Source organism: Gekko japonicus, unplaced genomic scaffold (genome assembly GCF_001447785.1).
Source record: "Gekko japonicus isolate JY-2015 unplaced genomic scaffold, Gekko_japonicus_V1.1 scaffold2069, whole genome shotgun sequence".
Taxonomy (NCBI): domain Eukaryota; kingdom Metazoa; phylum Chordata; class Lepidosauria; order Squamata; family Gekkonidae; genus Gekko; species Gekko japonicus.
The window spans coordinates 206,604-218,767 of record NW_015167114.1 but is presented as its reverse complement, the minus strand read 5'-3'; the positions used below and the strand labels follow the sequence as shown (position 1 = coordinate 218,767).

Sequence of the window (12,164 nt, the reverse complement as noted above, 5' to 3'; positions counted from 1 at the left end):
CCCCCCCCCCGATAGCTAGCACTCCAAAACAGTCCAGCGGAGCCTGAGCGGTGGGCGTTGCCTTCTGACACACTCCCGGTAATGCCAGGGGGTGTGGCCTATGCAAATAAGGCATGCTAATGAGTTATGCTAATGAGCTCCTGCACCTCTTTTCCTACGAAATGACCCCTGATTCAGAACTATGGCTTGCCCAGTGGAAGGTAGTAAGCAGTGGGGGACCGCAAGGATCAGTACTCGGTCCAGTGCTTTTTAACTTGTTCATTAATGAGTTGAAGCTGGGAGTAAGTAGGGAAGGGGCCAAGTTTGCAGCTCACACTGCGTCGTCCCAGGCTGCTCCGGGGGGATCTGTCAAGGCTGGACTTGGCTTGTGTTCTTCTGAGACCGGAGCGGCTCAGATTTAGCAAGATACACGTTAACTTGCACAGGAGCGGAGATCTTATAGACAGCGCCACTGGCACTGAATGTCAAAACTCCTAGGAGAGCAATCATGGTCGGCTACGCCATCGGGATTCAATCGGCACATCTCGGGCAAGTCGGCACGGCCCGCTTGGACTCTGCCCACGATGGAGGGCCGTGGCACTCACCTTACACCCGCAGGCCGCTAAGGCTGGGGCGAGGGGCAGGCTGACTTTGTCGCCCACCCCGCCGGTGGAGTGCTTGTCCACCAGGAGCCCCCGCCATTTCTCGGGCCACTCCAAGACGCGCCCCGACGCAGCCATCTCCCGGGTCAGGGCCAGGGTCTCTTCGGCGCCCATGCCCTGCAGTCGGATGGCCATAAGCATCGCCCCTGGAAGACAGTGGAGGAGGAGGGTTAGCGCAAGCAGGTGAAAGCCCCCCCTCTTCCCACTCATGCAAGAGGAATGGACCTTGCATCCCCCACCCCCCCCCGGTTTGGATCCGCTTTGAGGCTGTGCACCCGTCTCCCCAGATTTTGATTCAGGGAAAGGGGAATGTGCAGCCCTGACAAGGACTCAAGTCTGGGTCCCTCTGAATCACTCTGTCTTGGGCAAGCAATCAGTGCTCGGATCTATGGGTCCTCAAGGTTATGGGCCCTAGGGTTGTCACAGGGTTGCCAGCAGGGCCGGCCCGTTATTGTTAAATTCTAGACCACCGCCTAGAGCGACGGCTCGACAAGGGCGCCATTCTGGCCGGCCTCATTCCCTCCTTCCCCCGCACAGGAAGCCTCCCTTGCCGGCTTCTTGCTCCGTCCCCAGCAAGAGACTCCCCTCTTTGAAGCCCCCCAGACAGAAAGAAAAGGAGGTGGGGGGGACAGGTGCGGGGAACAGCCCGGGATGATGGGAAAGTGCCGCTCACCCTCTGCCGCCCCACCCCTGTGGTCTCTTTGGAGCTCCTTTTGCAGCCTGTCACAGGCCCCCTCTCCTGGGATCCCGCCCCCCCTGCATGCATTTGCAGCTCGCCCCTTCGGCCCACCCGCTGTGGCTCTGGCACACGCCCCCATCCCGCCCCATAGGGGGGGCGCCAGAATGTATCCTCGCCTAGTGGGCAAAAAAACCTGGGGCCGTCACTGGTTGCCAGCCTCCGCGTGGGTATGACACTACCCAGGGATTGTTACTGTGATAAGTGTGCTAAACTAAATAATACTGTACTGCGAAAATCAGAAAATATACGCTGTTTAAATAACTTAAAGTGATACTTTTTTTTTACAAGGTTGGGATGCAAAAATACAGTCAAATGATGTTGGTTTTTAATGAAGCAAATCTATAACGCCTTCCGTTTGACTGTAACTCGCCCGAAATGAATTTTCTACTGGCATTTGTGCTTTGTTATTGACCTATGAAGAAAACATATGTGAGCATCAGCCTTCATTTCTGCTCTTATAGATGAGACAAAAAACTGGAAATTATCTACAGAATCGGAAGAAGGAACGTCGAAACGGCACAGGACATTCCGGAGCACGTCATTAACATCATTTGCTTCGTTAAAAATCACTTCTGTTTATTTGAAACGGACTGTATTTTTGTATTAAAGGTAAAGGTTCCCTTGCCGAAAGCCAGTCGAATCCGACTCTAGGGTTGTGGTGCTCATCTCCGTTTAAAAGCCAAAGAGCCAGCGCTGTCCGAAGACGTTTCCGTGGTCATGACTAAACACCAAGGCGCACGGAACGCTGTGACCTTCCCACCAAAGTGGTACCTATTTTTATCTATTTGCAATTTCTTGCTTTCAAACTGCTAGGTTGGCAGGAGCTGGAACTAAAGCTCACTTCGTCATGCAGCACACGGGTCTCGAACTGCTGAACTACTGCCCTTCCACAGCCTGCAGTTCAGCGTCTTAACCACTTGAGCCACCGCAGCTCAAGTATTCTAACCTTGTAAAAAAAGCATATCACTTTAACTTATTTAAACAGCATATATTTTCTGATTTTTGCAGTACTGTATTATTTAGTTTAGCGCACTTATCACAGTAACAATCCCCGTGTAGTGTAATATCCATATACTGTGTACCATACTTTGTTTGCTTAGCCTCCAGGTGGGGTCTGGGGATCTCCTGCTTTTACAACTGATCTCCAGCTGACATAGATCAGCTACCCCGGAGAAAATGGCCGCTTTGAAGGCTGGACTCTGTGGCATTGGACCACGCTGAGCCCCCTCCCCAAGCCCGCCCTCTCCCACATCCACCCCCAAAGTCTCCAGGTATTTCCCAACCCACATCTGGCAACCCTAGTCACAGTGTTCCCTCTAAGCTGAGTCAGTGTGAGCCGTCTCACAGTTTTTTTAGCTTCCAGCTCACACATTTTTTGTCTCAGCTCAGGAAGGAATGGCCCCAGAGCCAACTAATTTGTGCCGTAGCCTAATCCCTCGCTCACAGCTTTCATGCCAGTAGCTCACAAAGTAGAATTTTTGCTCACCAGACTCCGCAGCTTAGAGGGAGCGTTGTCTCCATGACGCGCTGGCAGGGGGTGGGAGGGAGCCTTTGGGGAGTGGGGTGGGGCTCTGCCCCAAACAGTGATGTCACAGGGTGACGTCCCCGATGCAATGACGTCCCACAGAAGTGATGTCATCACACTGGGGACGTCATGCCGTGAGCTTCTGGTTTGAGGGCAAAACTCTATGATAAAACTGGGATCAAACCTGGAATTCTCCCGGGGTTACGCCTGACCTCCAGACTGCAGAGATCGATTACCCTGCAGGACATGGAAGCTCTGGAAGCTGGTCTCTATGGCACCCCACCGCCCCACTGAGCTTCCATCTTCATCCGCTTCGGGCACTGCCCCAAATCTCCAGAGGTTTCCCAAGCTGAAGTTTGTAACCCTAGCTGGACACACCAGCAGTGAGAGAAGGGTCGACAACAGCGAGAGAAGGGCCCATTCTGCATCCAGCATTCCCTCTGCTGTTTTACCAAACCCACGTTGGAACAGACATTCCCTCTGCATGGCATGCCGCTTTCACTTCCTTTGATTGTCGGGTTTTATGGTAGCCTCCACACTGCGTGCCGCTTTCACTTCCTTTGATTGTCGGGTTTTATGGTAGCCTCCATGCTGCGTGCCGCTTTCACTTCCTTTGATTGTCGGGTTTTATGGTAGCCTCCATGCTGCGTGCCGCTTTCACTTCCTTTGATTGTCGGGTTTTATGGTAGCCTCCATGCTGCGTGCCGCTTTCACTTCCTTTGATTGTCGGGTTTTATGGTAGCCTCCATGCTGCGTGCCGCTTTCACTTCCTTTGATTGTCGGGTTTTATGGTAGCCTCCATGCTGCGTGCCGCTTTCACTTCCTTTGATTGTCGGGTTTTATGGTAGCCTCCACGCTGCATGCCGCTTTCACTTCCTTTGATTGTCGGGTTTTATGGTAGCCTCCATGCTGCATGCCGCTTTCACTTCCTTTGATCTCTCCATTTTATGACGTTGTCTGCATAGATTTATGGCCATTCGTGCGTGACTCTGAAGTCAGTCCGGCGTAGGCCCCGGGGTATTTGAATGTGGTTTTGAGCCACAACTTTTTCTGTTCCAGAGTGGTTTGGTAAAACAACGGAGTGAATTGCTAGACGCAGGACGGGCCAAGGCCTGGCAAATGCTTTGAAGGGCATGTACAGGGCCACAAGCCCTGGAGATGAGGAAATCCCTAGAGATTTGGGGGTGGAAAGCGGTGTTTGGGGACGCGAGAAAGCTCAGCAGGGATGTGAGTGAAGCCATGTAGAATCGATCCTCCAAAGCAGCCATTGACTCCAGGGGAACTGACCTCCACGGGAAACAGAAGTCCTGGAGCTTCTGACAGCTCTGATGAAGGGAGAGACTGCGTGAAAGTATACAAGAACTGGGCCTAAAAGTATAAAAGAATTGGGCCTAATCAGGGGTCATTTCCTGCGGGAGCGCACAGGAACGGAGCTCTGGCAGTAAGGAGCCCAGGGGGCGGGCACATGCAACAAGCCCCGCCCCCTTCTCCCAGCAGCCCTCAGTCGGGCCACAAGGAACAAGAAGCAGCCAGGTAAGTTGCAGAGCCCCCTCCCCCAGCCCGCCTTTGGGTACAAGCTCTCCCTCCTCTGTGGGGGCAGATCTGCACGTTCCTCCCCCCCAATAGCTAGCAGTCCAAAACAGTCCAGTGGAGCCTGAGCAGTGGGTGTTGCCTTCTGACACACTTCCGGTGAGGTCAGGGGGTGTGGCATATGCAAATGAGTTATGCTAATGAGCCCCTGCGCCTCTTTTTCTACGAAATGACCCCTGGGCCTAATCATCCCCACATCCCCAGGAGACACTGAGCAAAAGTTTGTTTTGGTTGCACCTGAACCGTCTCCGTTTCTCCTCCTCCTGCCCCACTCCCCTGCTCCTCACCAATCTGCCCGTCCTTCAGGGTGCCTTTAGTCACCCCCCGGACAAAAGCGCGGATTTCCTCCTCCTTGAGTTTCTCGCCATCCCGTTTCTTCCGGATTATTTCTGGGACGCTGACTCCGCTGCCGGGATCTGGGACCGTGGAGTGAGAAAAACCCGTCTCTGCAAGGCAAGGCAAAGTTGAGCTGCAGGGCGTCATCTTTTTAAAGCGGTTATTATGGTCTGCCTCTGGTTTTCTCTATGGCCATTCTGTCGAGGGGGGTTGACACGCTCAGGGCGGGCCTGGAGGTTTCCCAAAATTACAGTTGGTCTCCAGGCCACAGCGATCAGGAATAGAGTTGGCAACCTTCGTTCTATGGGTTGTTTTAACATTGATAGGAGGCTATACCTGCATTAGATTGATCCTAGATTGATTCTATGTATTACACTTGAGTGGTGCCTGAAATAAGAATACATGTAATGAAAAGTTCTGGAACGGTTGGCCTCTTTAATGGCTCAGACTTATGTAACAGCCAATAAATGACTGAAGAGGAGGAGGAGGAGGAGGAGGAGGAGGAGGAGAAGAAGAAGAAGAAGAAGAAGAAGAAGAAGAAGAAGAAGAAGAAGAAGAAGAAGAAGAAGAAGAAGAGATTGGATTTATATCCCGCCATTCACTATCCAAAGGTGTCTCAGAGCGGCTTACAAACTCCTCAACCTTCCCCTCCCCACAACAGACACCCAGTGAGGTAGGTGGGGCTGAGAGAGCTCTTGACAGAAATGGCTCTTTTTCAAGAACAGCTCTTATCAGAACTACGGCTTGCCCAAGGTCATCCAGCCAGGTGCCAGTGGAGAAGTGTGGAATCAAACCCGATTCTCCCATTTAGAGTCCGTGCACTTAACCACTACACCAAACTGGCAGCATGGGTGTACAAGGGAATAGCAATCTGTGTGAAAAAGATGCTAACACTAGTTCAATAATGACCAAAGTATTGCGACAGCAACCAAACCCCTACAACTGGGATCAGCAAATATCAGGGTCCTAAAGGACATTCCATTTGAGGTCCGACAGAAAAGAAAAACGTATAAAGACCTTATCTCAACACTTCAGATCAACCAGATTCAATATGCCTGGCTTTTTCCAGAGGGGGTGCAGTTTAAACACAAAGACAAAAGAGAAAAAATCGACTCGGTGTCCAAAGCAGAAGAATGGTTGAAGCGGTTTTTCGAATCAAAAGAGGAAGAGCAGCAAGACGGTGGAGGCCAGGCAGCCAGCCTGGAAGAGACGGACGGAGACCTAGTAGGAGCAGAAGGAGACACGGCCAGAGAGGCATATGATTTACGGCTAAGAGTTGCCAAGTAGCTCTTATGATCTAAAAGATTTATGAACGAACTGGATGAAGTCTTTGTGCATACTGAGAAGAAATTAGACATTTACTAAAATGGACTCACTAATCTTAATTCATTGACTTAAACGAAAGCTTTAATTTTTTTATGACTAACTGTATACTAACTGTTAATGACCTTCCTTTCTTGGGTTTTTAGTTATAGTGTGGGTTCCTTTTCTTTTGTACTGTCTGTATTCTGGGGTTTGTTATTTTAGTTTCTTATTTTTTTCCCTTCCCCCCCTTTCTCTCCCCCCCCCTTCCCTCTTTTTTCCTTTCTGTAGTCACATAGGTGTAACAAAAATTAATAAAGCTACCCTGTTTTCAGGGGATTAAAAATAAAAATAAATAATGACCAAAGTATTAATATAAATACAACCATAGAAGCAGAATGTTAAAGTAGAAAAATTTCCTCTTGAGGTGAAGATGCATGAAGAATAATATCAACGAAGAATCCGGATAGTAAGAACTCCATTTCGACACAACAGGGTGTCTGTTGTGGGGAGGGGAAGGGAAAGGAGATTGTAAGCCGCTCTGAGACACCTTTGGGTAGTGAAGGGCGGGGGTATGAATCCAATCTCTTCTTCTTCTTCTTAACTGCAGCGGGCGAGGTTGTTCCACCAGGCTGAAGCCACGATCGAGCAGTCCCCCCGAACAGCCTCCTGTTCCCTCCCTTGCACTAGTTGCCCACAGGCCACATAAGAGCCCGGGATGGGCCAGTTCCGGCCCCCGGGCCTCCTGTTTGACACCCCTGCCCCAACGAGAATCTGAAATTAAACATGTTTCGTGGCCCATTGCCCCAGTCTCAGCTTTCGTGACTGAAACCGGAGGTCTCTCAGATCATGCCTGCCGTTCCCGTAGTAAAGCAGTTTAGGACAGCCACACAGCCGGTTAAGGGGCAGAGGCCTTGCCCTCCTCAAGCGATGGGATGCACTCTGCACGTGCTCAGAAATACCCCAACACAAACGGCCCAACCCTGCTGAAGCCCTTGTGGGGTTACCTGGGTCACCGAGGCCTTCTGAGGAGAACATCGCCAGGAGAAGAGACTGAAGAAACGTCACAGGCCCGACCTGCTCGCATAGAGACAAGACGACATCGGTCACTCAAGAGGGCTGCTTGGGAGGGTGGATTCTAGGGCATTATACCCTGCTGTGGTCCACTCCCTCCCCAAACTGCACATGGCTAGGGATTGTCCAACCTGGATTTGACCATCCTAAACCCTAGCACAGCTTTTCCCAACCTACTTTTGGTGGCTCGCCAACAAAGGTGCTCTACGCAGTCTATGAAACACTGTTAATACACTTTGCACTCTGCCACTGACTTAACAGGTTTCTTTAGTAGGTACACTTAGCCAGGGGTCCTTTCATAGAAAAAGAGGTGCAGGAGCTCATTAGCATAACTCATTAGCATAACGTATTTGCATATGCCACCCCCCCCTGACATCACCGGAAGTGTGTCAGAAGGCAACACCCACCACTCAGGCTCCACTGGACTGTTTTGGAGTGCTAGCTATTGGGGGGGGGGACGTGCAGATCTGTCCTCGCAGAGGAGGGAGAGCTTGTACCTGAATAAAACTTGGTCTTAAAGGTGCCACTGGACTGCTTTGGATTCCTTGCTCTTGGGGGGGGGGACGTGCAGATCTGTCCTCGCAGAGGAGGGAGAGCTTGTACCTGAATAAAACTTTGTCTTAAAGGTGCCACTGTTGGACCGGGGGGCCGGGAAGGGGCTCTGCAGCTTACCTGGCTGCTTCTTGCTCTGACTGAGGGCTGCTGGGAGCAGGGGGTGGGGCTTGTTGCATGTGCCCGCCCCCTGGGCTCTTTACTGTTGGAGCTACGCTCCTATGCGCTCCTGTAGGAAATGACCCCTGCACTTAGCACTATATATCAAGTGCCATTTATGATTCCAACCACATAAACAGAAATCAACCATGAACAGATATTCAGATAATAACTTTGGTTCATTTATGGCTATTGCTTAAAAGCATGCTGGGAGAATAAAAAATGCTAACATGCTGCTATTTTACTAAGGCTTGTGGCCTTGGCTGCCAGCTGCAACTGTGCATGTTTCTGGTGTCGATTAGCCTAGCTGAATGGAAAACAATAGCACCCTGTAACCATATCAGCAATATGGATACTTTGGCCCCGGTCACATGGGCCAGATAACGCGGGGGGAGGTGTGGCTGTTCGCCCTGGAACAAAATAAAGCGCGGTAGCCCGATCACACGGTCCCCCGAGTTTCCGTGCTTCGGCTGTCAGCTGGCGATCACACGGCAAAGCTGCAGCGTGCCAAAGAAGCGGTTCGGCGCAACCACACAAGCCCCACTATGATACCAACACAAGGCCACTATTTCCTCACTCCCCGTCCCAAAGAGAGCATGACCAGTGTTCCCTGTAAGCTGAAGTAGTGTGAGCTAGCTCACAGTTTTTTAGCCTCTGACTCACAGATTTTTGTCTCCGCTCAGGAGGGATGGCGCCAGAGCAAACTAATTCATGCAGTAGCCAAAGCGCTCACTCACAACTTTAATGCCCAGAGCTCACAAAGTAGAATTTTTGCTCACAGGACTCCACTGCTTAGAGGGAACATTGCGCATCACCTAAAATCTGTTTACTTCTTTTCAAAGTTTTTAAGCTGCTAGGATAACCCACGGAAGATCTAGCACACGTCCTAAGAACTAGCCCAGCACCAATGGCGACTCCAAAAGATTCCTCTTAAGGGCTGATCTAGATGTGCATAAAAATCACGTCACACAGACTTCCTGGGCTGGTTCAAATTGTGACAGCAGGTGGTGGTGGTGGTGGGGAAATCAGACGTGTGTTTCCTCAGTGTAAAATAAACCTTGTATGTTGGGGGGGGGGGGAAACGGCACGCCCCAGAGTAACTGGGACAACAGTCCTCTCCTTGAGACGCAGGGCCCGGATCTCTTCCGGGAGCTCCTTCCACCAGGTAGGAGCCGCCACCGAAAATGCCCTGGTCCTGGTCACTGCAAATTTAACATCTCTAGGACCTGGAATTTCCAGGAGATGACGCCCCCCCCCCCCGACCGTAGTGTCCTTGGGGGAACATATGGAGAAAGGCGGTCCCTCAGGTAGGTTGGACCCTGGCCATAAAGGGCTTTAAAGGTTAAAACCAGCACTTTGAAGCTGGAAAAGGGTGAGATCTGTGGACCACCGTGTGGAAGTTAGTCTGGGATCAGCAACAGCCATCCTTCAAAGTGCAGTGCGTCTTTCAGAATCCAATTTCATCCTGCTTCGGGGGACCATGAAGAAGAAGAGGAGGAGACTGGATTTATACCCCGCCCTTCACTACCCAAAGGTGTCTCAGAGCGGCTTACAAACTCCTTTCCCTTCCCCTCCCCACAACAGTTACTTGGGGCTGAGAGAGCTCTGACAGAACCTGGTCTTTTTCAAGGACAGCTCTTATCAGAACTACGGCTTGCCCAAGGTCATCCAGCCAGGTGCAAGTGGAAGAGTGGGGAATCAAACCCGGTTCTCCCAGATTAGAGACCGCGCACTTAACCAAACTGGCTCTCCCTCACACACACACACACACAGAGACACAAACAGACACACACCCCTGTTATGTACGCGGACCACCACTAGGGGTCCGCGGCACAGGCAGGAGCTTGGTTCCCTTGAACAATAGGAACCTAGGATCCTAGTTCCCCCAGCCCCAACCAATAGCCACTTTGGCGGGAAATTCAAACCCTCCAATGGACTAGGGGTGTGCTGGGTGTGTGTGTGTATAGTTGGCCTTGCAGGGCCTAGCTCAGTCTGATGTTAAGTACAATAAACGTGTGGAAACGCATGTCGTCGTCCGAGTCCTCCATGCAGCGAACCCAGTACTTTTCACCCCTTTTCTAAAACCTTTTTCTGAAGTCACTCACACACACACACAGAGACACAAACAGACGCACACCCCTTTTCTAAAAGCAGCAAACCAGCCCTGCAGCTTTGGTGACATTTTAAAGCGATGACATTTCAGAACCAAACCAGAACCAGGGGGACAGAACTGCGGTTGGGGCAAGCCAGCCTCCATTCAGAAAAGCCACTGGAAAAGGCCCACCTGTTCACACAGAAAGCGGCCTTCTCCTGAATCACCCCCCTGGTCTGTCAAAGTCACTGCTGCCTACTTAGACTGGCAGCTGTTCCTTAGGCAGGGTCTGAGAATACCTGGAAATGTGAGGAGGCCATGGAATCCACTTTCCAAAGCAGCCATTTCCTCCAGGGGGAAATGATCTCTGTTATTTGGAGACGAATTGTGTTTCCAGGAGATCCCCAGCCATGACCTGTGGTTTTGTAGGAACAACAGAGAGACCACAGGTCGGTAGCAAACAATGAAGAAAACAGCCGCAATGAACGCATCCACACTTTACGTGAGCACGTAAAGGTTTTGTTTCATTGAAGAGGGGGGAATGTTTTGTGTCAGGTTCACGGATTACAATTGTTGACGTGTAAATGAATGTTTTTCCTGCAGCACACTTAGATAAAGCGGTCATGTGAAACGGGAGTATATGCAAATCCCGTTAGTGTGGATGCGTACATCTTGACTATTTGTTGATGAAATACTACTCACTGCAACACAGTAGTCTAAAATATATATTTTTTCATTATATGTCACGGCTGTTTTCTTCATTGTTTATGACCTGGGGGTTGGCAACCCTACGTCCAGGTCTCCAGCTGCGGTCTTTCCCATCACCTCTTTCCTGGTCCTTTTCTAACTGGAGATGCCGGGGATTGAACCTGGGCCCTTCTGCATGCCAAGCAGAGGCTCTGCCACTGAGCCACGGCCCCTCTTGACAGCTCTCCAGGGTCTCAGGCAGAGGTCTTTCCCATCACCTCCTGCCTGGTCCTTTTCTAACTGGGGATGCCAGGGATTGAACCTGGGACCTTCTGCATGCCAAGCAGAGGCTCTGCCACTGAGCCACGGCCCCTCTTGACAGCTCTCCAGGGTCTCAGGCAGAGGTCTTTCCCATCACCTCCTGCCTGGTCCTTTTCTAACTGGGGATGCCAGGGATTGAACCTGGGACCTTCTGCATGCCAAGCAGAGGCTCTGCCACTGAGCCACGGCCCCTCTTGACAGCTCTCCAGGGTCTCAGGCAGAGGTCTTTCCCATCACCTCCTGCCTGGTCCTTTTCTAACTGGGGATGCCAGGGATTGAACCTGGGACCTTCTGCATGCCAAGCAGAGGCTCTGCCACTGAGCCACGGCCCCTCTTGACAGCTCTCCAGGGTCTCAGGCAGAGGTCTTTCCCATCACCTCCTGCCTGGTCCTTTTTAACTGGAGATGCCGGGGATTGAACCTGGGACCTTCTACATGCCAAGCAGTGCCACTGAGCCACAGTGCCACTGAGCCACAGTCATCTTTACAGATCTCCAGGGTCTCAGGCGGAGGTCTTCCCCATCACCTCCTGCCTGGCCCTTTTAACTGGAGGTGCTGGGGATTGAACCTGGGACCTTCTGCATGCCAAGCAGAGGCTCTGCCACTGAGCCACGGCCTCTCCCCTGCGCCCCCCTCAAACCCAGTTCAACACAAACGGCTGCCCCGGCCGCAGGCAACTGGTCTCAACATGGCGCACCCCACCACCCCTCTTTCTGCTCACTGTCCATGGCATGAGCCTACATTGAGCAGAGAGAAGGCAGCTCTGGACATGCACAGCAGGTCTCTTCTCCCTCTTCTGGCCGGATGCCGGCTCAGACCCTCTCCTCACCTTTGCCCTGCGTCCTGGCACCCTTGCACAGTCGATCTGATGAACCTCCAGCGTTCACGGCTCTGGTGTGCCACACGGCTAAGATTTGCCTGGGGAGCAGCCCTTGGCTTGGGTTTTCCAGCTCAACAGCTCAGGGCAGGTTGATGCCTGTTTCTTCCCCAGCTGCATGAGTAAGACCTGCGGCTCAAACGGGGACATGGCCGCACCTCCGCCCAGGTGACCGACACGGGCACAAAGACACAGAAACCACAGAGGTGGCGCCCTGTTGAGACTTCCGGGTCCTTTTGGGTGTAACCTGTCTGGTCGCTCTCTGGGAGC

The 12,164-nt window shown here is 51.8% G+C and overlaps 1 protein-coding gene across 1 annotated transcript in view; it reads right to left on the bottom strand.

Moving 5' to 3' along the window:
- Positions 1-11,912, bottom strand: part of TYMP (thymidine phosphorylase) — a 26,925-nt gene extending 15,013 nt beyond the window's left edge. The window contains exons 1-4 of the mRNA XM_015412963.1: positions 11,847-11,912; positions 7,141-7,210; positions 4,783-4,941; positions 585-787 (exon numbers count right to left, since the gene is read on the bottom strand). Coding sequence (XP_015268449.1) covers positions 585-787; positions 4,783-4,941; positions 7,141-7,171 — 393 coding nt within the window. The 5' untranslated portion in view covers positions 7,172-7,210; positions 11,847-11,912. The remainder of the gene's footprint in view (positions 1-584; positions 788-4,782; positions 4,942-7,140; positions 7,211-11,846) is intronic.
- Positions 11,913-12,164: the final 252 nt, after the last annotated feature.